This window comes from Triturus cristatus, chromosome 12 (genome assembly GCF_964204655.1).
Source record: "Triturus cristatus chromosome 12, aTriCri1.1, whole genome shotgun sequence".
In the NCBI taxonomy this organism is placed as follows: Eukaryota; Metazoa; Chordata; class Amphibia; order Caudata; family Salamandridae; genus Triturus; species Triturus cristatus.
Genome location: NC_140595.1, coordinates 590,498,946 through 590,521,166, shown reverse-complemented (window position 1 = coordinate 590,521,166; position 22,221 = coordinate 590,498,946). Strand labels below are relative to the sequence as shown.

Genomic DNA, 22,221 nt, shown 5'->3' with positions numbered 1-22,221 from the left:
CTCAGAGGGAATTGCACAACAAACTGCAGTGGTGGCTAACAATCCAAGAATAAGTGAAAGGCAGATCAATCTACCTTCCCCAAACAGATCTAACGGTGGTGACAGATGAGTCACTCCTGGGATGGAGCGGCTACATGGGCGAGGCAGAGATCATAGGCATCTGATCTCCGGCAGAGTCCGGTCTCCATGTAAACCTCTTGAAGCTCCTGGCAATCAGACTGGCAATTAAGGCATTCCTTCCCTTTCTCAAAGGTAAAGTGGTGCAGATGTTCACGGACAACACCACCACCATGTGGTACTGCAACAAACAGGGCAGGGTGGGGTTGTGGACCCTTTGCTAGGAGGCTCTCTGCCTCTGGACATGGCTGGAACATCAGGGCATAACCCTGGTGATTCAACACCTGGCGGGTTCTCTGAACGCCAGGGCAGACAAACTCAGCTGTTGGTGCCTTCTCGATCACGAATGGCATCTCCATCCGGAGGTGGTGCAAGGTCTCTTACAGCGGTGGGTTGAGCCTTGGTTAGATCTATTCGCCTCCAAAGAGAACGCGCAATGTCAGCCGTATTACGAGTTGTACTTTCTAAGGCGGCACTTGCTGGGGCGACGCTTTTCATCGCAAGTGAAGCTTTGGCCTCCTCTTCGCCCTTCCGCCTGTACCACTTCTGCCAGAGTGCTCAAGAAGATCAAACACGATCAAGCTCAAGTTATTCTTGTGGCTTTGGATTGGGCGCAAAGTCTGGTATTCTGACCTTCTGAGCCTGGCCATCGATCCTCTGATCAGACTGCCCCTTCAGGAGAAACTTCTGTTGCAGCAGGGGACGGTTCTTCACCCTAACCTGGCCGGTCTCCACCTCCTTGCATGGAGATTGAGCGGCGGCAGCTGACAGCTTTCGACCTTCCAGCCAAAATTTGTGATGTCATCTTGGCAGCCAGGCGTCCCTCCACTAAATCGGTATACGCCTTTAGATGGAACAAGTTTGTGGCATGGTGCACAGCAAAGGCTTTTGATCTCCTTCATGACCCTCTTTCAGAGGTTCTCTTGTACATACTTTCTTTGGCCCAGCAGGGCTCTGCTGTGGGCACCCATAAGGGTTATCTTGTGTTATATCTGCCTTTCTGAGACTTCCGGATCAGCCATTCTTGTTCAAGTTTTCCATTATCAATGGGCTCTTTAAGGGCCTTACTCACTTGTTTCCTCCATCCCCTTTCATAATGCCCCAGTGGGATTTAAATTTAGTATTGACTTTTCTTATGTGCTCTCCATTTGAGCCTCTTCATATCTCAGACTTCTAACTCTTAAAACTGCTTTCCTTATTGCCATCACCTCTGCTCGCAGAGTTAGCGAGCTTCAGGCTGTATCTTCTAAGCCTCCTTATCTGTCTGTCCATCCGGATAAAGTGGTGCTTTGAACCTAAGCTTCTTCCTCCCTAAAGTGGTCACGCCCTTTTATTTGGGACAGTCTATCACTCTGCCCACCTTTTACCTACCCCCGCATCTCTCCACGGAAGAGGAGAGACTCTACCACCTGGACCCACAACATGCGTTTTCTTTTTATCTTGATCTTACCAAAGACTTCCGGGTGGATGATCAACTCTTCATTGGCTCTGTGGGCGCCAAAAAAGGTCTGGCTATGCAAACAATGACCACCTTAATGGGTTGTCCTCTGCATTAAAATATTCTATGCATTGGCAAAGAAGGAACCTCTTGTGGGGTTGCATGCTCACTCCACTAGAGCAACAGCGGCAACCACTGTGTTAGCATGCAGAGTCCCAGTCTTTGATATGATGTTAGGCAGCGGCGTGGGCATCCCTGCACACGTTCACCAGACACTACTGCCTGGAAAGCCAAGTCCGCAGGGACAGGTACTTTGCCCGTTCAGTCCCCCAGGACTTCCTTGTGTGATCTTGGTTTGCAGACCCTCCTCTGGGGTTGGTATTGCTGGGGTATCAATTCTAAATTAAGTAATTTATAACTAGAAGTCTCTATCAAATGAAAAGGCTGGTAACGATGTATCTGGTAGAGACCTATTCTAGTTGTAAATTCCTTACCGCCTCACACCCTTCCTCCCCTTTCTGAGAACTGATTTCTAGGGATAGTGACGCCCCTAAAGGACCCTAGTTTTGACACACCGGTGGTCAGTGTCTTTCATGGCTCTGCGCTTCTGCCATGGAAAGTCATGTTAAGAACTGACATCAGCATGCATGGGCGGCGTCTATATAGGTCCCGCAACATCATCCTGGCACCCACGACACCGAAGACAGACACAGAGCCGACCAACACCACCTACCGAGGCGCAGGGGTACGGTGTTGAAAAATCTTCGGATCCATACTAACGCCTGGGGGAGATTCTAAGATAAGGAATCTTCAACTAGAATATGTCTCTACCAGATACATCGTTACCGAAGGTAAGTAACTTGTTCTTTCAGTAAATAGACTAGACAAAAATATACATTAAAGTGAGTCATTATAAGTGTCTTAGGGCACATTAAAATGTGGTAAAAGAGAGCCATGAATTATAACTAATGTCACAACATGCCTGAGAGGAAGTAAAGTGCTTAAAGAGAACCTTAAAAGAAGTCTTGAAGGTTACATTAATGCTCTAAGTAAAAGCCTGTAGTTAGTAACAGGCATATAAAGTGCAAAACAGTAACTAGGATGTCCGTATAAATGCTGCTGTTCTAGTAAGAACCTGGAGTCATAGAAGCAGACATAAGCCTTCGCATAGAAGTGTAAGGTGCCTATTGGTAGCTTAAACACTTATAAAATACGGGTTTCTGTTCGAATGCTAACGATTAAAAAGATACAGTGTAAAAAGAGACATTAGAAGACCATAAGTGAAAAGCAATAAAACAATGTAGTGTATGATACCTGAATATTGCTCGAGTTCAAAGGGAGGCCACCACTTATCGTCAATAGCTTGCTGAGGTAGGGTTTGACTCTCCGGGCTGGATATGGCCTGTCTTATATAGTTTTTTAAGGCGTTATTGTATTAGGATAATATATTTGCAAAATTTGGCCAGATCGGTTGGCCTTGTCATTGTGAAGACAAAGTCCCTGTCCATATTACAGGTTCTGATGCTATGAGTTAAAAAAAAAAAAAAAGCGGTTTTAATAAAGTGTGCCGGGCATGCATCAATGCAACAACATAATAAATGGTTAAAAGACTCAGATTTATAGCATCTGAGCCTGCAATTGGCAATCGTGGAAAGGGAGGGCCATTTAGGGTTCAATTCTTTGATCTGAAGGCCCATCAACCTTGCAGCTATGCTTTGTATAAGGCAGGCTTTCCCAATCGAGCACTGAAGATATGGTCGAGGGCTCAGGCATTATGGATGATTATTGTAGGAAAGTAAGATCTTCTTTCATGGTTACCCCCACTTTTTGCTTGTATCAGTATGTTTTTCGACTAGTCTGACTGGGATCCTGCTAATCAGGACCCCAGTCACTGTGCTTCCTCCCTAAGTTTGACATGGTAAGTACTTCTGTACCTCCACAATTGGCTACTGGTGTACCCCTATTAGTCCCTAGTGTATGGTACTGAGGTACTCACGGCATAGGTACAGCAGGTGTCTCCTATGGGCTGCATGTACTATGCCACCCATGAGGGACAACTAAAACTGTGACTACAGGTCTGCCATTGCAGCCTGTGTAAGCTTGTGCTAGAACCTCTTACAACAGATCTAAGTTTTCTTATATCTGTGGTCACTACACTTAAAACCTGTCACCCCTAAGGGAGGCCTTTCAATCCTGAAGGCAGGGGGCTGGGTTATAAGTGTGAGGTTGCCCCTGTTTGAGTAGGATACCCCTACAAACCCCAGAGTCGATTCTCCTGGTTTTGTAAGTGCAGTCAGCCATTTTGATAGATATAGTGGCCATCTGTCATTATGCACCAGAGGCTCCTCCGGGAAGCCCCCAGTACTCCCGGTAACATCCTTCCAGGGTCTGCCAGCAAGCTAGTTCTACTGCCGACCCCAGACACGATTCTGCCCTCCTGCTGCTGAGCTAAGCTCGAGCAGGGGAAGGTAGAACAACAGATTTCCTTTCACAGGGAGGTGTGACAACCTCCCAGACAGGTCTTAGTGTACCGGGCTAGGGTGGAGGGTGCTTGCAAGCGCCACCAGACTGCTTTGAAGGACAAATTTGGTGTCCTCCTTGCATCCTCCAGTTGGAACCAGTTCTGGGAGCCCTTGGCTCCTGCTCTGGCACGAAACTGGACAAAGGACATGAGAGTATCCTACCCTCTGTCTATGAATCGTCCTAACCCCCTTTTAGGGTATACAAGGGCTTACCTGTGGATGGGTCCTCAGATTAGTCGTGGGGTAAGACTTAAGCCAGAAACCACGTCACTCTTCGACTGTCTGGACACTTGGACTTTGCTGGACTTCGCCTGTACCCGAGACTGCACCAAGGAAAACTTCTGCTGCTCCTGGCCTCGCTGTTCTGCAAGTCTTCTTTGTCGTCTGTGTCTGTGCTTCTTCCAGGATCTTCAACAGACCTGTGGGCATCAAGAACACCCAAAGTAATCTCCCTTGCAGTGAAGGAGTCACTCCCCTGCATGTGCAGGCACCACAACAAAGCTGACCGGTCTGCTGCCCCTTATGTCCCACGGACTTAGAAGGGCTCAGCAACACAGGTGGTGGTTCTGCAACTCCCTCGAGACCTGACCTGTCCTCTCTGAAATTGTTATGCCAGTATCCCTCGTCAGAACCACTGGAAACAAACCCCTGTGCACCTCGTCGACTTGCCTTTGCCAAGGCTTGTTGACTCTGCACTCCATAGATCTTTGGGCTACAATAAACTCCAGCATCTCTTCCTGCCAAGATCAGCATCCTCACTTCATCCTCTTCAAAATGGGCCTTGATCTTTGGTGAGCTGCTCGAGATCCTCTTGCAACTCCTGTGCCTTTGGCCGGTGGGTCCTCTCGAGAGTCTTCTGTTTCAGTAGGCTCCTCTGTTTGCTTGGGACCTGCTCTGACTCTCCTGCACCTGGTGAGTCCCTTGCACTTTGCTGGTCCCAACGTTGCTCCTTCTACACTTTCCACACCTGTTGCAACTTCCAAGGCTTGTTGGTGCTCCTGCCGGATACGACCCCCTGATTCTCGACTTCCGACATGAGACAGCTCGTGCACGGCTCCTGGTCTTCCTCACTGTCGCTTAGTTGCCCCCCGAACCCCTGGTGGGGAAAGTTTGGTATTCAGCTATCCTAGTTCTCAAAGTGTCTTCAACTTTGAACACCATGGACCATGCGTTCCTTTTTGAACTTATTGTCCATTTGGCTCAAGTAAATCCTGTCACTGTTAAGTGGTTTCTCTTTGGCTGATCCCAAAGGATCATTCTTGGCTGCTTAAGTTCCAACGGCGCATTTTTGTCTTTTACAGTTTACCCTGGCCTCCTTTTTATCTTACATCATTCTCTCCTACGTACAAAAACAGGCAACTTAATCTCAAGATATCCAGTGAGTCCTTTTCGTTTGACTTACCTCATGTTTGAAGGCAGTTTGCAAGGGCTGGCTTACTTCATGTTTGAAGGCAGTTTGCAAGGGCTGGCTCAAAGCCTCTGAAACGGAGGTGATCTTGTTCGGGCCACGTGGAGCCAATGCAGTGGTCTTTCTAATCATTGCAGCTCTTGTTGGTGGTAAGACATGATCACACCCCTTCAAAGTCAAGAACCCAGTGGTCATTTATGAGTAGTGCATTTCCATGAGAGTCAAGTGACATCTGAAATAAGGAATGTCCGTTTTCAGTGTGCACATCTGAGGCCGCTCTCCCACTCATTGACATCTCATTGATGGGACACAGTGGTAAATTCCAGGCTAGATTGCACTAAAACACTGTAGCCTAGACAAAGGAATTCACCTTCACTTCAAAGTTTACCAGAACAAGAACAGGATTGTGACCTTTCAAGTATGCAACATGTCCCTGAGGTTTGCAGATCCTTTCACTGTTTCACATTTCGTGATATGATGGCGTTTAAACTGGGCTGTATAGTTAGAGGCTACGTATTAACAGTGCCTTGAGACAGTCCTAGAGCCTGATAATGTGCCAGGTGCTTTTACTGTACCTCTGCCACATTCAGCATTCACTGTCTCCTCCAATATGTTTTGCTGTTTAAGTTAATCTCTAGCCTCATACCCAGGCCAGAAAGAGAAGACGTTGCAAGTAGCCCTGCATTGGGCATTGTGACTACCTGGCCGTATATTCATCCAGCGCTGTACCCTGAGGCAAATCATCATCTTTAACTGCAGAAGCATACGGCCAGAAAAGGGACATAGAACATTGATCACCCCAGTCCTTTGCCATCTTTTCTACTCAGTTAGTTATCTCCAGTACCTCAAAAACATTTTTTAAAGTATCTCAAAATGCACTAATGGAGACTGGGAAATAGTTTTTTTTATTTAACTTTAATGTGAAGTCTGCAGGCACATCCTTGGAAGACCTTTTATATAGTGCCACCACTGGATTCTGAATTTCTAGCTATACTGTGCAGCATTCCTCCAGGCCTGGTGACTTGAGTATAGTCCTAAAAGGAAGGGACCCCCATAGTTCCATGGTTGGTATGTGTACAAAGAATTCTTCCACTTTGGATTGCCTTTCCTGCTCTTTGGATTTATGGGCAACAATGCATGTCATACTCCTAGCTGCATTAGAAAGGGGGGGGGGGCTTCCTTACACCATCGCCATTAAGCCTACATGTTTGACTGACTTGAGTCTGTTGCGAAGATCTTGTGCAGGATATTGCCTCACATTTATTGCAGAGTACACAGAATGTGTGAAGGTTCTATTGCAATCACCAGGAGTTATCCCGATGAGCAACCTTGTGTCGTATAAGGCTCAGCTCACTGACTTCACCATATCTTGATGGTTGAGCACATTAAGACCGTTTTTGAACTTTTATTGACTTCTTTGAGATGGTCATCTCATGTTGAACAATGTTGTTGAAGTTACATCTGTTGTATGTTAATCAAACTGTTTGGAACAATCTTTTTCGAGTAACCTGTATCCACCTAAAATAGCTGATATCAGGGTCACAAAATCAACCTGGTGAAATCCTTTCCTGATAAAAAAAACCTTTAGCTTGGATTTTCTTGGCTGTTTTTAAGTGGGTTCTCCCCCTTTAGCTCCTCTTCCTCACTCACGTTACCTTTTTTCTCAGATTTGACTCCTCCAGGTCCCTGCTCTCTGTGTTTTAACCCTCTCAAGCACCTCCCCGTCCAACCCCACGGACCCAAGTGTAGAAGCCCTCCTAGCAACTCACTATCAATCCAAATCACCACATCCTCAATTGCCACGCCCTTTTACCTTCCTGCCTTCTAGGACAGATCATCTTAAATGGACAGTTACTCTGAATGCCCATTTCTTGGTGGCCGGCATTGTTGAAGTCCCAAATGTATCCTGTTTGCATTCTCTGCAGTCATCTTTCCACAGTTCATCATTATGTGAGGCCTTCTATTTTGGGGAATGACATTGTGGAGTTGATCATCTATTGGTGAATGAATCTAGAAGCCTTATCGCAGTGTCACAATGACCGGCTTGAAAGGGATAGGCCTTGCAGAAAGTTAATGTACCTGTCTCTCCATGTTAAACTGCACAGAATTGTGGCTCAGAGCTGATATATGGTAAGCTTAATACAGTGCAGTCCATCAGCACTCTGAACTGTCATAGTTCCAATGTTACACCTATGACTTCTTTATGCAAGGTTTGTCAGATCATTTCAACATACATACAGGCCATTGGACTCCCTCAACACATATGAGCACCTCAACATACATCTAAACACAAATGCATGTCAACACCCCACCAATAAATACAGACACACCAAAACACATGTATGCTGTATAATCAAAAGACACCCGCAAACACATTAAAATCCTGCGCACACTCGCACCAAATAAATTCAATATGAAAGATGGGCTCATAATTCAAGGCTGAGATTCATGTTTTGGACATCAAAAGACACCATGCGGTAGCCGGAGTAGCAGGCTAGGGCCTCATACTGTCTCATTAATATTGAAACATGGCACGATGCAGCACTGCTAGAAAATGGAGGCACTGTGCATGCCAGATCTGAGGTGTCCTCCTCAATAGGTCATTCTAGCAACTGCTTTGCATCAGTGGGAAGCTCCCTCTGTAAACCCTGGGTGCTCTCTTGCTCAGCAGAAGATGGTGCAAATTAAATTAAATTAAACAAAACACCGTCGGTAACCTTTGGGTGCAGGCAACCCCTGGAATCTGTGGATGCTGAGTTATGGCAATCAGAATTCTAGCGAATGTGTCCCATACTCATTATATTTAGTAACGTAATTCCCCATCTCCCAAAGCTGATTTAGCTAGTTCAAGCATAAGGTTTAAAGCAGTTTCCAGCTCATATTCTTGCAACCTCTTTTCTGCTACTGACTTCTGGTTTAAAGTAGTGGTGGTCGACTGTCCAGATAAAGTAACATCTACTGCATTCATGGTGAATATTTTTACAGTGGTTTAAATTTTAATTGACTAGTAGTACCCTGTCAAAGTGAAGTAGCTATGAACACCTTTAAAATCAATACAGTACCTTCATTTAAAACCTACTCAGGGTGCCCTAATGTAGTCCATGCTCCATAACTCCTCAAGGATCAAGCTCACACGCACCTCATCCAGAGCAAATTATTATTTGTCTTTTGAAGCTGATACATTTTCGTTTCTTAAAAAGAAAACAAATCCAAGAGATAGTCTGAAAAGATAATGTTTTAGGCTAAACTAGCGCCTACCTTACAACCATCTGTGAAGAAAACCTGAAAAATAAAATCTGTTTCACCCACAACAAGGCTAACAACCACACATAGAACAATCAAAGCTTGCAAAGGAGAGACATAACTGAAAAGGGTATTTTTTAAGTATTTGCTTACATATATGAATGTATGCTAGGAAATTCCTCCATTCTTTGGATATTTTAAATGAATGCTGGTGGTGCATGTAGTCCATAGCCAAATGGGTTCTTATATTCGACCCCAAGACCACATGGGGATTTAGTCCTATTTGACTCCAATTAAGAATAGTAGAGAAGTGCTCCGACACCAGCCCTCATCTGTGCTCTTACCTCAGAAGGGGTCTGAAGAACAGTGTGACAGCCTATTGCCAGGGTTTTACCCATAGCTTTTCTCGCAGTGCATAGCAGTCCATAGCGGTCAGAGGTTACAGAACATGTATTAAGACCCTCTGAGACAACCTGGTGCCTCAAGACCTAAACGAATGCCAGATACAGACTACGGCAGGAGCCTCGTTTAATACATGACTGACCAAGTGGATGAGTTATGTGGTAGGTTTTATTAAAGGCTTAGCCAGAGGATTCAGTGTTGTTGGTTCAAACCCACCAACATGAAACATACTTGTTTACAATAGCTAAGATGAAGGTTCAGGAAGACACTATATTGAGATGGAATAGTCCCTTTATTCCACTGGAATGAAAGGATGTGGTTGGAAATGTCTCTGCCCATGTCACACTCAAGCTTGCATTGATTGTTTTCCACATCTAAATATTGACTCTTGCTTTTTGTTTTTGTGTCTGATTTCAGACTCCACTGAAGAATCCACAAAAAAGAACACTTTGCCATCTGAAGAAGCAGATCGTGGTGGGGACCCCCCAGCAGCTCCCTCTGAACAAAGTGTGACTCGAGAGGATTCTGGCTTCCTCTGCTGGAAGAAAGGGTGCAACCAAGTGTTCAAAACATCTGCATCACTCCAGGTGCACTTCACTGAGGTCCACACTGTGCGTCCCCAGCTGCCAGTGTCCGATCGCCATGTCTACAAGTATCGCTGCAACCAGTGTAGTCTGGCCTTCAAGACCATTGAAAAGTTGCAGCTGCACTCCCAGTACCACGTTATCCGGGCAGCCACTATGTGCTGCCTTTGCCAGCGTAGCTTCCGCACTTTCCAGGCTCTGAAGAAACATCTGGAGACCACCCACCTGGAGCTGAGTGAAGCAGACATCCAGCAGCTGTACAGTGGACTTCTGGTGAATGGTGACATGCTAAACATGGGTGACCCCGCATTGGCTGAAGATAACACAATGGGTATGGATGAGGACAAGGAGGAAGAGAGTGATCTTGAGGATAAGCAGAGCCCTGCTGGAAGTGATTCGGGATCAATGCCAGAAGACTCAAGCACAGAGCCCAAAAGAGCACTACCTTTCAGAAAAGGCCCCAACTTCACCATGGAGAAGTTCCTAGATCCATCACGGCCTTACAAGTGCACGGTCTGCAAGGAGTCATTCACTCAGAAGAACATTCTGCTGGTCCATTACAACTCTGTCTCTCATCTGCACAAGTTGAAACGAGCTCTACAGGAGTCAGCTACTGGGCAACCTGAGCCCACTAGCAGCCCAGACAACAAGCCTTTTAAATGTAACACTTGCTGTGTAGCATACAGCCAGAGCTCAACCTTGGAGATCCATATGAGGTCTGTGCTGCACCAGACCAAGGCTCGAGCAGCCAAGTTAGAAGCTGCTAGTGGCAGTGGCGTCAACCACAGTGGGACTGCTAATAGTAGTAATAGTACCTGCCTGGGATCTTCAACACCTAGTCCAGTGAGTACCAGTTCTGCAGCCATTGCCACCAGCACAAGCAGCACCAGTTCAGCTCCAGCAAACTCCAGTATACTAAGCCAAGCCTCAGCTGACACAATAAGCAGTCTAGCTCAGGGAAATACTGTTAGCCCGAGCATCCACTCCCCATCAGAGCCAAAAGAGGTCAACCGCAAGAAACTTGCAGATATGATTGCATCAAGGCAGCAGCAGCAGCTCCAGCAACAGCAGCATCTACAGCAACAGCAACTACAGCAACAACAACAACAACAGCAACAAATGCAGCAGCAGCAACTGCAGCAGTTGCAGCAGCAGCAATTGCAACAGCAGCAGCTGCAGCAGCAGCAACTGCAGCAGCACCAGCTGCAACAACAAGCTCAGTCTTTAGCCCAGGCCCAAGCTCAGGTACAGGCCCATCTTCAGCACGAATTGCAACAGCAAGCTGCAATACTGCAATCTCAGCTTTTCAACCCATCCCTTTTGCCCCACTTCCCAATGTCCACAGAGACCCTCATGCAACTTCAGCAACAACAGCACCTGCTGTTCCCTTTCTACATCCCCAGTGCAGAGTTCCAGTTCAGTCCAGAGGTCAGCATGCCTATGACAAGTGGTACCCTCACCCTTACAGGCTCCAACTCCAGTTTAATGGAAGATCTGAAATCTCAGCTTCACCCGCAAACCCACCAGCAGATATATCAGCAACAGTCTCAGCTTTCTTTGCCTCAAGCTCACCCAACCCTCCTGCAAACGACTCCGCAAGCAGAGAAAAAGAACAAAATCAAAGAAACTCCCAAAGAGTCACAAAAGGAAAGGGACTACACAGAGAGAGGTGAAGAGAACTCTGCTGCGAAGGAGCCTCTCTCTGATACTTTCAAGCCCAAAGATAAGAATGAATTATCATCAGGGATAAGTTCAGAGCCCTCGCTGCTGCCGCCTCGGATCACATCAGATGCAAGAGGTAATGCCACCAAAGCACTGCTGGAGAACTTTGGCTTTGAATTAGTTATTCAGTACAATGAGAACAAGCAGAAGGTGCAGAAGAAGATTGGAAAGAGCGAGTCAGGGGACTGTCTGGAGAAGCTGGAGTGTAGCATCTGCGGCAAGCTCTTCTCAAACATCCTGATCCTCAAGAGCCACCAGGAGCACGTTCACCAGCACTACTTCTCCTTCAAGCAGCTGGAGGAGTTTGCCAAACAGTACAGAGACCACTATGATAAGTTGTATCCCCTCAGGCCCCTTACCCCAGAACCTCCACCCCCACCTCCACCACCTCCACCACCCCCACCACCTCCACCACCTCCAGTAACGCCTCAGCCTGTTCCTACCACAAATATTCCCGTTTCTGCACCATCTATAACCCCACCCACTGTTTCACCGGCCCAGACATCTGTACCACTCACCCAGCTTCCGATGTCCATGGAGCTGCCCATTTTCTCACCACTCATGATGCAAACCATGCCCCTACAAAGCTTGCCAACTCCACTGGGAACCATGGAGTCACTGCCTACAGACTTGGCTCAACTATACCAACATCAACTCAATCCAAGCCTTCTCCAGCAGCAGCAAAACAAAAGGCCACGTACTCGGATCACAGACGACCAGCTCCGAGTTCTTCGCCAATACTTTGACATCAACAATTCACCCAGTGAAGAGCAGATCAAAGAGATGGCTGACAAGTCAGGACTGCCCCAAAAAGTAATCAAGCACTGGTTCCGTAACACACTATTCAAAGAGCGACAGCGCAACAAAGATTCCCCATACAATTTCAGTAACCCTCCTATCACCAGTTTAGAAGAGTTGAAAATTGACTCTAAGCCCCCATCCCCTGAGCCCCTGAAGCAGCATGAGTACTGGGGCAGCAAACGTTCCTCCCGGACGCGATTCACAGACTACCAACTCCGCGTTCTGCAGGACTTTTTTGACGCAAACGCCTATCCAAAAGATGATGAATTTGAGCAGCTGTCTAGCTTACTGAATCTCCCTACTCGGGTTATTGTGGTTTGGTTCCAGAACGCACGTCAGAAAGCTAGGAAGAATTATGAAAACCAAGGTGATGGGAAAGAAGGAGAGCGGCGTGAGCTGACAAATGACCGGTATATTCGAACAAGCAACTTGAATTACCAGTGCAAAAAGTGCAACCTAGTCTTTCAGCGTATTTTTGACCTCATTAAACACCAGAAAAAGCTCTGTTACAAAGATGAGGATGAGGATCTGATGGATGACAGTCAAAATGAAGACTCAATGGATGCCACTGAATTACTGACACCATCAAGCTCATCCTGCAGCACACCCATGCCTTCACAGTCATTTAGCACCCCTGCTCCATCATCCTCTAACACAACCTGCACCACCTTCCTCCAGCACATGGCAGAAGGGGATGAATCCCTTGCGTACAGTTCCAAAGTCGAAGCCACAGATGAGAAACCAAAGCAGTTTGACTCTCCAAGGACACAGCAAAACCAAACTCCAGAACAGCAGATGCAACCAAAGCAAGAGCCTCAGCCACCTGAGACACAGCAACCAGAACCATCGGAACCGAAAACAACCCCATCCCAGCAAAAAACGCCTCCACTGCCCTCTCCGACCTCATCACAACATCCACAACCCATACAGTGTCCTGCGCCTCAGCCAAGCCCCAGCCCATCTCATCTCTCCCTCAAATCCCTCCACACTTCAAGCCCCCAGCAGCTAGCGAACCTACCTCCTCAGTTGATTCCCTACCAGTGTGACCAGTGCAAGCTTGCATTTCCTTCTTTTGAGCATTGGCAGGAGCATCAGCAGCTTCACTTCTTAAGTGCGCAAAACCAATTCATGCATCCTCAGTTCATCGATAGGCCGCTGGATATGTCTTTCATGCTGTTTGATCCGAGTAACCCACTTCTGGCAAGCCAGTTGCTGTCTGGAACTTTACCTCAAGTTCCTACAAGCTCCGCTACTTCTCCCTCAACCCCAACATCCACTATGAACACACTTAAAAGAAAACTTGAGGAAAAGGCGAATGCAAGCCCTGGAGAAAATGATAGTGGTACGGGCGGGGATGAGCCGCAGCGTGATAAGCGTCTGAGGACCACCATCACACCAGAGCAGCTAGAGATTCTATACCAGAAGTATCTCCTAGACTCTAACCCCACACGCAAAATGTTGGACCATATTGCTCACGAAGTAGGCTTGAAAAAACGTGTGGTGCAGGTTTGGTTTCAGAACACTCGAGCACGAGAGAGAAAGGGACAGTTCCGAGCAGTGGGACCAGCCCAGGCCCACAGAAGGTGTCCCTTTTGCAGAGCATTGTTCAAAGCTAAGACTGCTTTAGAAGCCCACATCCGGTCCCGTCACTGGCATGAGGCAAAAAGGGCTGGATACAACTTGACGCTGTCTGCAATGCTACTGGACTGTGATGGTGGTCTGCAGATAAAAGGTGAACTCTTTGACGGGGCCAGCTTTCACCATATGCCTGCGAACAGCAGTGACAACCAATGTATTCCTTTGTCCCCAGTCAGTAAATCCATGGAACTTTCTCCTCGAACACTGCTTAGCCCTTCCTCCATCAAAGTTGAAGGCATGGAAGAATTTGAAAGCCCCTCTATGTCTTCAGTCCACTTGAGCTTCGAACAAACAAAACTGGACAATGATGATTGCTCCTCAGTGAACACTGCGATCACAGATACCACAACCGGAGATGAGGGAAATGCAGACAATGACAGCACAACGGGCATTGTAAATGAAACCAAATCCATGTCTGCTACCGGTGAAGGTTTACCAAAGTCTACCATGATGGCAGTGTCAGAATATGAAGACCAGCTGTCCTCAGGCCTGGTCAGCCCAGCACCCAGCTATTACAGCAAGGATTATGAGAATGAGGCCATTGTGGACTATAGCGAGACGTCCAGCCTTGCAGACCCATGCTCACCTAGCCCTGGTGCCAGTGGCTCAGCAGGCAGGTCAGGAGACAGTGGAGACCGGCCTGGGCAAAAACGTTTCCGTACACAAATGTCCAACCTCCAGCTAAAGGTTCTAAAATCATGCTTTAATGACTATAGGACACCTACCATGCTGGAATGTGAGGTACTGGGCAATGACATAGGACTGCCAAAGCGAGTAGTTCAAGTCTGGTTCCAGAATGCCAGAGCAAAGGATAAGAAGTCGAAACTGAGCATGGCAAAGCACTTCGGCATTAACCAAACGAGCTATGAGGGACCCAAGACAGAGTGTACTTTGTGCGGCATCAAATACAGTGCACGGTTGTCTGTGCGTGACCATATCTTCTCTCTACAGCATATCTCCAAAGTTAAAGATGCCATTGGAAGCCAGTTGGACAAAGAGAAAGAATATTTTGATCCGGCTACCGTTCGCCAGCTCATGGCTCAACAGGAGCTGGACCGTATCAAGAAAGCAAATGAGGTACTTGGACTGGCTGCCCAGCAACAAGGCATGTTTGATAACACTTCTTTGCAAGCGCTTAACCTCCCGGCCACATACCCAGCACTTCAGGGCATCCCTCCGGTCCTGCTCCCAGGCCTCAGCAGCCCATCCCTGCCAGGATTCGCCCCATCTAATACAGGTGAGTGTTAACATTGCTAGCTACATTGTTCAAGGTCTATGCCATCAAGAGTACGGGTTTGGTAATTTGTGGGTTTTTATTTCAAGGTTCATTCTGTGGCTATTATTCAAATTCTTCTTTTGGCATCTCATTGGGGTTCAAAGCTGTATCCTTTTACTTGACATTGAGTCCTCCTTTTTTCCTGTTCCCCTTTTTAACCCGTATTTATAAGTCTCAGGATTACCTAGTTGGAGGATTTGCTGGTCAAACCAGCAATCCTCTTTTAATTGGCAGACTTCCCTGGTCAGGATTCCCAATCCTTTCTAAGGAAGAATGTTAACACAGGAGGAACATAGCAATCCTATCCTCAACAGGTATCTTTCCCATTATCAAGGGAACTTAACTTTGCTTTCTCCAGCAGGCCGTCCTTTTCGCAGTACAAGTCAGTGACCCCTCAGGGTTCGTCCTTTTCGCAGTACAAGCCAGCGCCCCTCAGGGTGCATACTGCTTCAGATCTATGTATGTACTGTGCATTCATAACAGCCGTGCTCAGGAGAGAATCTTTTTCAAGGCATGTGGGTGATGGAGGACAGAATAAGAGGAAGAGGGGTGATGGGGAATAGAAAAATGACTGCGGCAGTACAGGGAGGCCATTATGCTTTAATCCAGGTGGAACAGGTATGGTTTCGGTGATATTTGAGCAGGAGGTGAGCATGCTCTCTTCATCTGAAAGAGTGAATTCCAGAGGGGGAGCGGGGAGGCATCTATATGAGAGGATGATTTCAAATGGAACTGTGGACTGTGAAAGACGATGACCATTTTATAAAGAAATCTCTCTGGTTTGCAGGCGCTTAGAATAGAGCTCACTAGACCAGCCTCGAAATGGAGAGAAACATTGCAACCAACCTTTTCAGTGAGTTTTTTAATGAACCTGCATTAAATGATGTTTGTACCCCTTTGCTTCAAGAGACAAATGGGGGATTCCTTCGGGGTAGTACTAGTTTCATATGTGAGCTGCTGTTGTGAGATAGGTCATTTAACCACTGAACTATAATCCTGAAATCTAATGGGTTAATTTTGACCATAGAGACTAATTTGCACCATAACACTGAACATTTCCTGTTTGGGCACAATACCTGCTGCCTCCTGTCTCCCCCATAGATTTAACAGTTATCTCTTAAACACACAACAATTTCACCAAGCCTCATCCATAATAGAAATGGAAGAATTATCCTGGGTAGTATAGATCCTGAAGTCGTAAGGGCCAAGTGTCCCCCTGTAGTCTGAAAGTATTTCTCAGATTTGTGTGACGGTCTCATCTTTGTTAGTAAGTAAAGTTGAGGCCAGCAAGATGCTTACATTTATCACTTTCATGATGGTCCCTGAACTAAACGCTAATGTTGATCTAATGACTTGAATAATCTCCACTGTGAACTATTCTCACTCCTCTGCTGCACCCTCCAACACTCCACTGAATAAGAGATTCTGAATCCTAAGTTGTTGCTTCTCTTAGGTAAACTCCTGGAACTCCAGTGCTTACCCAGAGGATGTTCCCCGAAAAACTCTGTCTTTTTCCCTGTCCCTTCAATATAGATAGGATTTTTTAAGGAAGGGTGCTGACTGATAATCTTATTGTTGTAATGTCCTTCTTTTGAACACTTTCTAGAATTAACATAGTGAAGACTGACAGCAATGTTGAAGGCTGATCTTGCACTCATGACTTCTATCCATAGCATTTGTTTCAGCATAGGTCCAAGTGAGTAACATTGTAAACAGTAGCATATCAGTGGTGCACTAACGCCATTCTCTGTAGACCTAGATTCAGGTGATCCTGTCTGGGCTTACATTGATAATAAGGAATAATTTCGGGAAGGCTGGGTAGTACCTCTATTCGGTCTTTGCCTTCTGGAGATTGAATGCAAAGGGGGTCTGCAAACTCCCTACCTTTACTGGAGCCTTCAGTGAGGATGTGGTTAGGAATAAAGATTATGCAAAAGAGACAAATGAAAATTTTAAGTACCAGTGAATGAATGTCATCATGTTGAACATGTGCTCACAAAGACTTCTTCAGCAGACGAATCTGAGATCTTTTGAACGCACTGAGAAATATTTACAAGCCAGTTATTACTTATAAGAATATAATATACATGAGGACCTCTTTTCCTGCTAATTTCTTCTGGCTGCATATAAGATTTGACTTCACAAACACCGTAATTAATTATGGAAATAGGCTGTGTGTGATAAAAATATAATTAGAATTATCGGTGAAAAACTCTTTTCTGTCCTACCGTGGAATTAACTAATGATTTTTATGTTTCTTGCTACTGTGTTTTTAACCTCACTGTTTTTTTTCTGCTGCTTTCAGCTTTAAGTTCCCCAAAACCTAACCCGATGGGGGGAACCAGCTCAACTGCTCCATCACCAGGACTTCCTACATCTGGACAACCAAATAAGCAGCCTACCAATTCACTCAGCTCCATGACGCCGTCGCAGACCACCACCACTGCCACCACTACAACCTCAACTGTGTCAACCACCCCCCACCACCCTCAGCCACCAGAGCAACGCAAGGAGAAGGAGAAGGAGAAGGAGAAGGAGAACGAGAAGGTGAAGGAAAAGGAAAAGGAAAAGGAAAAGGAGAAAGTGCGAGTAAAGTTGGAGCCCCAGGCTGCCCCCCGAAAGGAGAAGGGTGATGTACCTGCATCGACTGCAGCCCCTTTGCCGGGTATAGAGTACGTTGTGGACCCTACACAGCTTCAAGCTCTGCAGGCAGCTCTGGGCTCTGACCCTACAGCCTTGTTGACGAGCCAGTTCCTTCCCTACTTTGTGCCCGGCTTCTCTCCGTATTACAGCCCCCAGATGCCAGCCAGCTTGCAGGGTGGGTACCTGCAGCCAATGTATGGTATGGAAAGCCTGTTCCCTTACAACCCTGCACTTTCCCAAGCTGTCATGGGGCTGTCTCCTGGTTCCCTGCTGCAGCAGTATCAGCAATATCAGCAGAGCCTGCAAGAAGCGTTACAACAGCAGCAGAGGCAGCTTCAGCAGAAGCAGCAACAGCAGCAGCTGCATCAGCAGCAGCTGCATCTCCACCACCAACAGCAGCAGCACCAGCAGCAACAGCAGCATCATCACCACCACCACCACCACCAACAGCAGCAGCAGCAGCATCACAATCATCATCACCACCACCACAAACAGCAGCACCAGAAACAGCAGCAGCAACAGCCCAAAGTAAGCCAAACCCCAGCTCTCCGGGGGGCTGCCTCCCCAGACCCTGCCAAAGAATCCCCCAAGTCAGAAGAGCAGAAACCCATGCCCCCTGAGGTGCCCTTCCCCCCCGCCCCCCAAGAACAGAAAGCAGCAGACAGCAAATGTGCAGACTCTCTTTGTGAGCCCTTCATTTTCCCAAAGGTGCAGTACAGCTTGGTCTGCCGGAAGTGCCAGGCGGGCTTCAACAGCGAGGAGTCGGCCACGGCCCACCTGCAGTCCGTCTGCTTCCGGGGCCAGTCTGTGGTGAACTTGCAGGAGCAGATGAGCCGCGTCCCCGCAGCGGGCGGTGGGCCGCACCACTGCCTGGCGTGCGAGGCCACGCTCTCCGGGGACGAAGCCCTGAGTGAGCACCTGGAGTCCTCCTTGCACAAACAAAGAACAATCAAAAGAGCAGCGAAAAACGCCAAAGAGCACCCCAGTTTATTACCTCACTCTGCCTGCTTCCCCGACCCGAACACCACATCTACCTCGCAGTCTGCCACGCGCGCGAATGACAGCTCCCCGCCCCGCCCCTCCGCCGCCGCCCACGCGGGCTCCATCCAGGCCTGGCCTCACGCCGCGCCCTCGTCCTTCCCCCCTCTCTCCTCCTCCTCAACGGTTACCTCAAGTTCATGCAGCACCTCAGGGGTCCAGACCTCGGTACCAACAGACGGCTTCTCCGAGGAGTCGGATTCAGATCTTAGCCAAAAGTCCGAAGGGCCTGGGAGCCCGGGGGAGGGTCCCAAAGACCCCAGCTGCTGTCAGGACACTTCTAGGGTTAGTGTAGGAACAGACTCCCTCTGACTGTAAAGCTTTGAAGATGGACAAGAAAAAAAACACTAAAAGATAAATTTAAATTAAAAAAAAAGGTTAATAACAAAAACCACTTTCAAAAACACGAAAGACTAACTGCAAATTCCAAAGCTTCTAACCAAAAACGGAGAAAAAACATAGCAAGACTGATGTGTGGATAGCTTTTCCTTAACCCTCCGCCAGCACTACGTTCTGTCAAACTTTCCCCTCTTTCTTTTTTCGGAATTGCAAATGGTTTCTCCCTTTTGTTCTTCGGAAGGCACCAGTATCTGCGAAAGAAGTGGGTTGTGTATGGCATCCATGCGGCCCCTGTACTCCACTGGCCCTCGGCCTGCCCTTGGACCACCGGTGTCCATCACTGGTCTGCTGGCCGCAGGGGTGGACGTAACTGACCTGCTTCCCCTCTCCCATTTCATACAACCCCAGCAGTACTTTTGAAAAACAGGAAAACCAAATTGTAAAAGTCCTTTTTGTTCTGGGTCGCATTCTCTCTTCTAATTCTGAAATCCTTTATATTTATAATCCAGGCCAGGTACTCCTGATGCAGCTCAGGGTGATAATAATGTGGGCCATGTTGACATCCCAAAGCATTTCAAAATATCTTTTTTTATCGTAGTTCTGTCATTTCAAATTACTTTTTTAAGTTCCATGTTTGAATTATAAGCACAAACATCCAACACACTTTTCCTGAAAGGGCCAGTATGCGAACTGCCGAAGGTTGTCCAGCACCCACCTGTGCATCTGGTTTCAGGGCATTAGAATACACACATTTCCATGAAGACAGTTTCCTTGGTGTCCAATGTTTCAGCAGAGAAGTTTTTCAGACCTTTAACAGAGCAATGATCACTGTAGGGAGGTGTAACAGGAGCCAAAGTCTGCACTGCCCAGGTCAAAGCAAGTCTGACAATCCTGCATTGTGTATATGTGCACATGTCTCAAAATTTGCAGATTGGTACAAATTCATCACTTGTAATCAGTGGTTGAAGTGGTCAGAATCTACGGGGGGACAACCTTCCCAACCTTTTTTAATTTTACAGTAACAGTTCACAAGCTTTGGTTAATAAAAAACGACTGCTCCAGAACTGTTAATGCTGACTTTCAGCATTACTTCTGGAGCACAATTCCCGTACTTTTCTATGCACTTCAGCCTCTGCTTGTAATGTGAAAAATACGTAATGCTGTAGGCCTAAATTTACCTGCAGCTTTCTACTCACTCATACCCTGGGACCAAAGGATGGAAAAATTAATATTGGCTACCAACACTGTGGCCATCATGTCCAGTCTTCTTCTGAAGTCCCAAATTAGCTTTCTGGACCCAGTGATGGGAATAACACACAAACTATGGTGGTAATAGAAAGTATTCCCACAATACCCTTCCATCCACTGCCTCTACAGACCAAAAGCAAAATGCTTCCCTATGCAGTTTAACTTTTTGCAACCTACAATCTTCCAGTCATCCGGCATGGCATTACCATGTATATATATGCCTGAACATTAAATATAGATCTCCAGATAGCTTGACTGTCGCTCAATGTACCTAAGAGATAAGGAAACTGAGTTTAGAGGATAAGGTATGGTCTGCTACATAAGACCAGGCCCATTTCACTAGCAGTGTTTGGTAGGAGTAATCACCATCCTGGGAGTGATACGTTCTTATACCATTAGATACCAGAAAATAAAGTAGTGATTTTTATCTATGAAAAGCCCACAGAGATCTTTTCCCTTTCCTTTTTTTACATCAAATGTGTTTTTAATAGAATGTATGAATTTTATCATCAGTTTCCCCTCTTAGAGTAGTCCGAGAACTATCATATTTTATAGTACATGAAATAAACTGAATTTTCTCTTAAGCACTTACAAAGAGGTGTTCTCGTCTGCCTGCACAGCGATACTCATTTAAAGAGCTTCAGCATTGATAAGGGGTTGAAAAGGTCCACCCAATATTCGAAGCCATTATTTTCAGCATACACATCATGGTGGCGAAGTTTGTCGCACCACTGATTTATTTTGTAGAGGATTCTAGCGAAGTGGAAGCATAGCAGAATCGTGGTTTGACATCATATTCAAAATTTTAAAAATAAGCCATGTGTTAGTAATATCAGCGATATTAAAATAAAAAAATTGGAATCATTCAAAAAGTCCGGTAGCCTGATCTTTCAGCGCAGCCTATTCATTGTTTTCTGTACTTTTTTTAGACTATTCTGGTTGTCATGGTTTTTTACTATTACCATGTTTCTGTATATCTTTTGGTATTTTGAGGCATCATTTTAATTTCCCTGAAAAATATCAAATAACAGAAATCAGAGAGGTCTGAAGCAGGCACTGGGAGTGATCATAGATAGACCAGAGGACAGATATAGTTGGCCGTTTAATAGTTGCTATGGTCTTTAATCAGGCTTGATAGCTTAGCTGGTATGCTAGACGGGCATAGCCAGCTTTGCAGTTGGCGCCTTTGCCTGGGCAGCATGCAGAGTCAGTTTTTTTACTCTTGAGCTAGGACACATACATCAATTAGAACATTTCCCAAACATTTGACTTCAAAATTGAAAAACTACAGAAAGATTAAAGAGGACCTTAGGTGCTCACCTGGAGGTCAACCATGCCTACTGCCAGATTATCAAATAATGTCGGAAGCCCACTCAGCACCATATCGCCCCTAAGCTGCATCGGAAAATACTTGAACTGGATACTCTAATTGTATGTGAATAAGTATATGAATATATATATATGAACAATGTTTTTTCCAGAAAGAATTTTCTTTTTGATGCCGTCGTCACCAGTTCAAAGTGGGCAGAAAATCCTCAGGGGGTAAAGCATGAGTGAACTCTGTGACTGTACCGGAGATTAAAGTGAGCTTTCTCTGCTGAAGCCAATGGTTGTTTTTTTATTTTTTTTAATGGGGAATTCATCGAAACACTCTCACTTTGCGGGAAAACCAAAATTTTTCAGAAATCCAACACACACAACGTTTGCGGACTCCTAGCTGAAAATACAAAACGAGAACAGGTTTGAAAAGGAAAAAACAGACTTTCTGTATTTATGGTAGCTCTGACCATTTTTTGGTGTTC

The 22,221-nt window shown here is 46.3% G+C and overlaps 1 protein-coding gene across 3 annotated transcripts in view; it reads left to right on the top strand.

Moving 5' to 3' along the window:
• Window positions 1-22,021, top strand: part of ZFHX3 (zinc finger homeobox 3) — a 338,436-nt gene extending 316,415 nt beyond the window's left edge. For all 3 annotated transcript variants that reach the window (XM_085638005.1, XM_085638006.1, XM_085638004.1), the window contains 2 exons: window positions 9,548-15,112; window positions 17,457-22,021. In XM_085638005.1, coding sequence (XP_085494131.1) covers window positions 9,548-15,112; window positions 17,457-19,144 — 7,253 coding nt within the window. In that variant the 3' untranslated portion in view covers window positions 19,145-22,021. The remainder of the gene's footprint in view (window positions 1-9,547; window positions 15,113-17,456) is intronic.
• The last annotated feature ends 200 nt before the right edge of the window (window positions 22,022-22,221 follow it).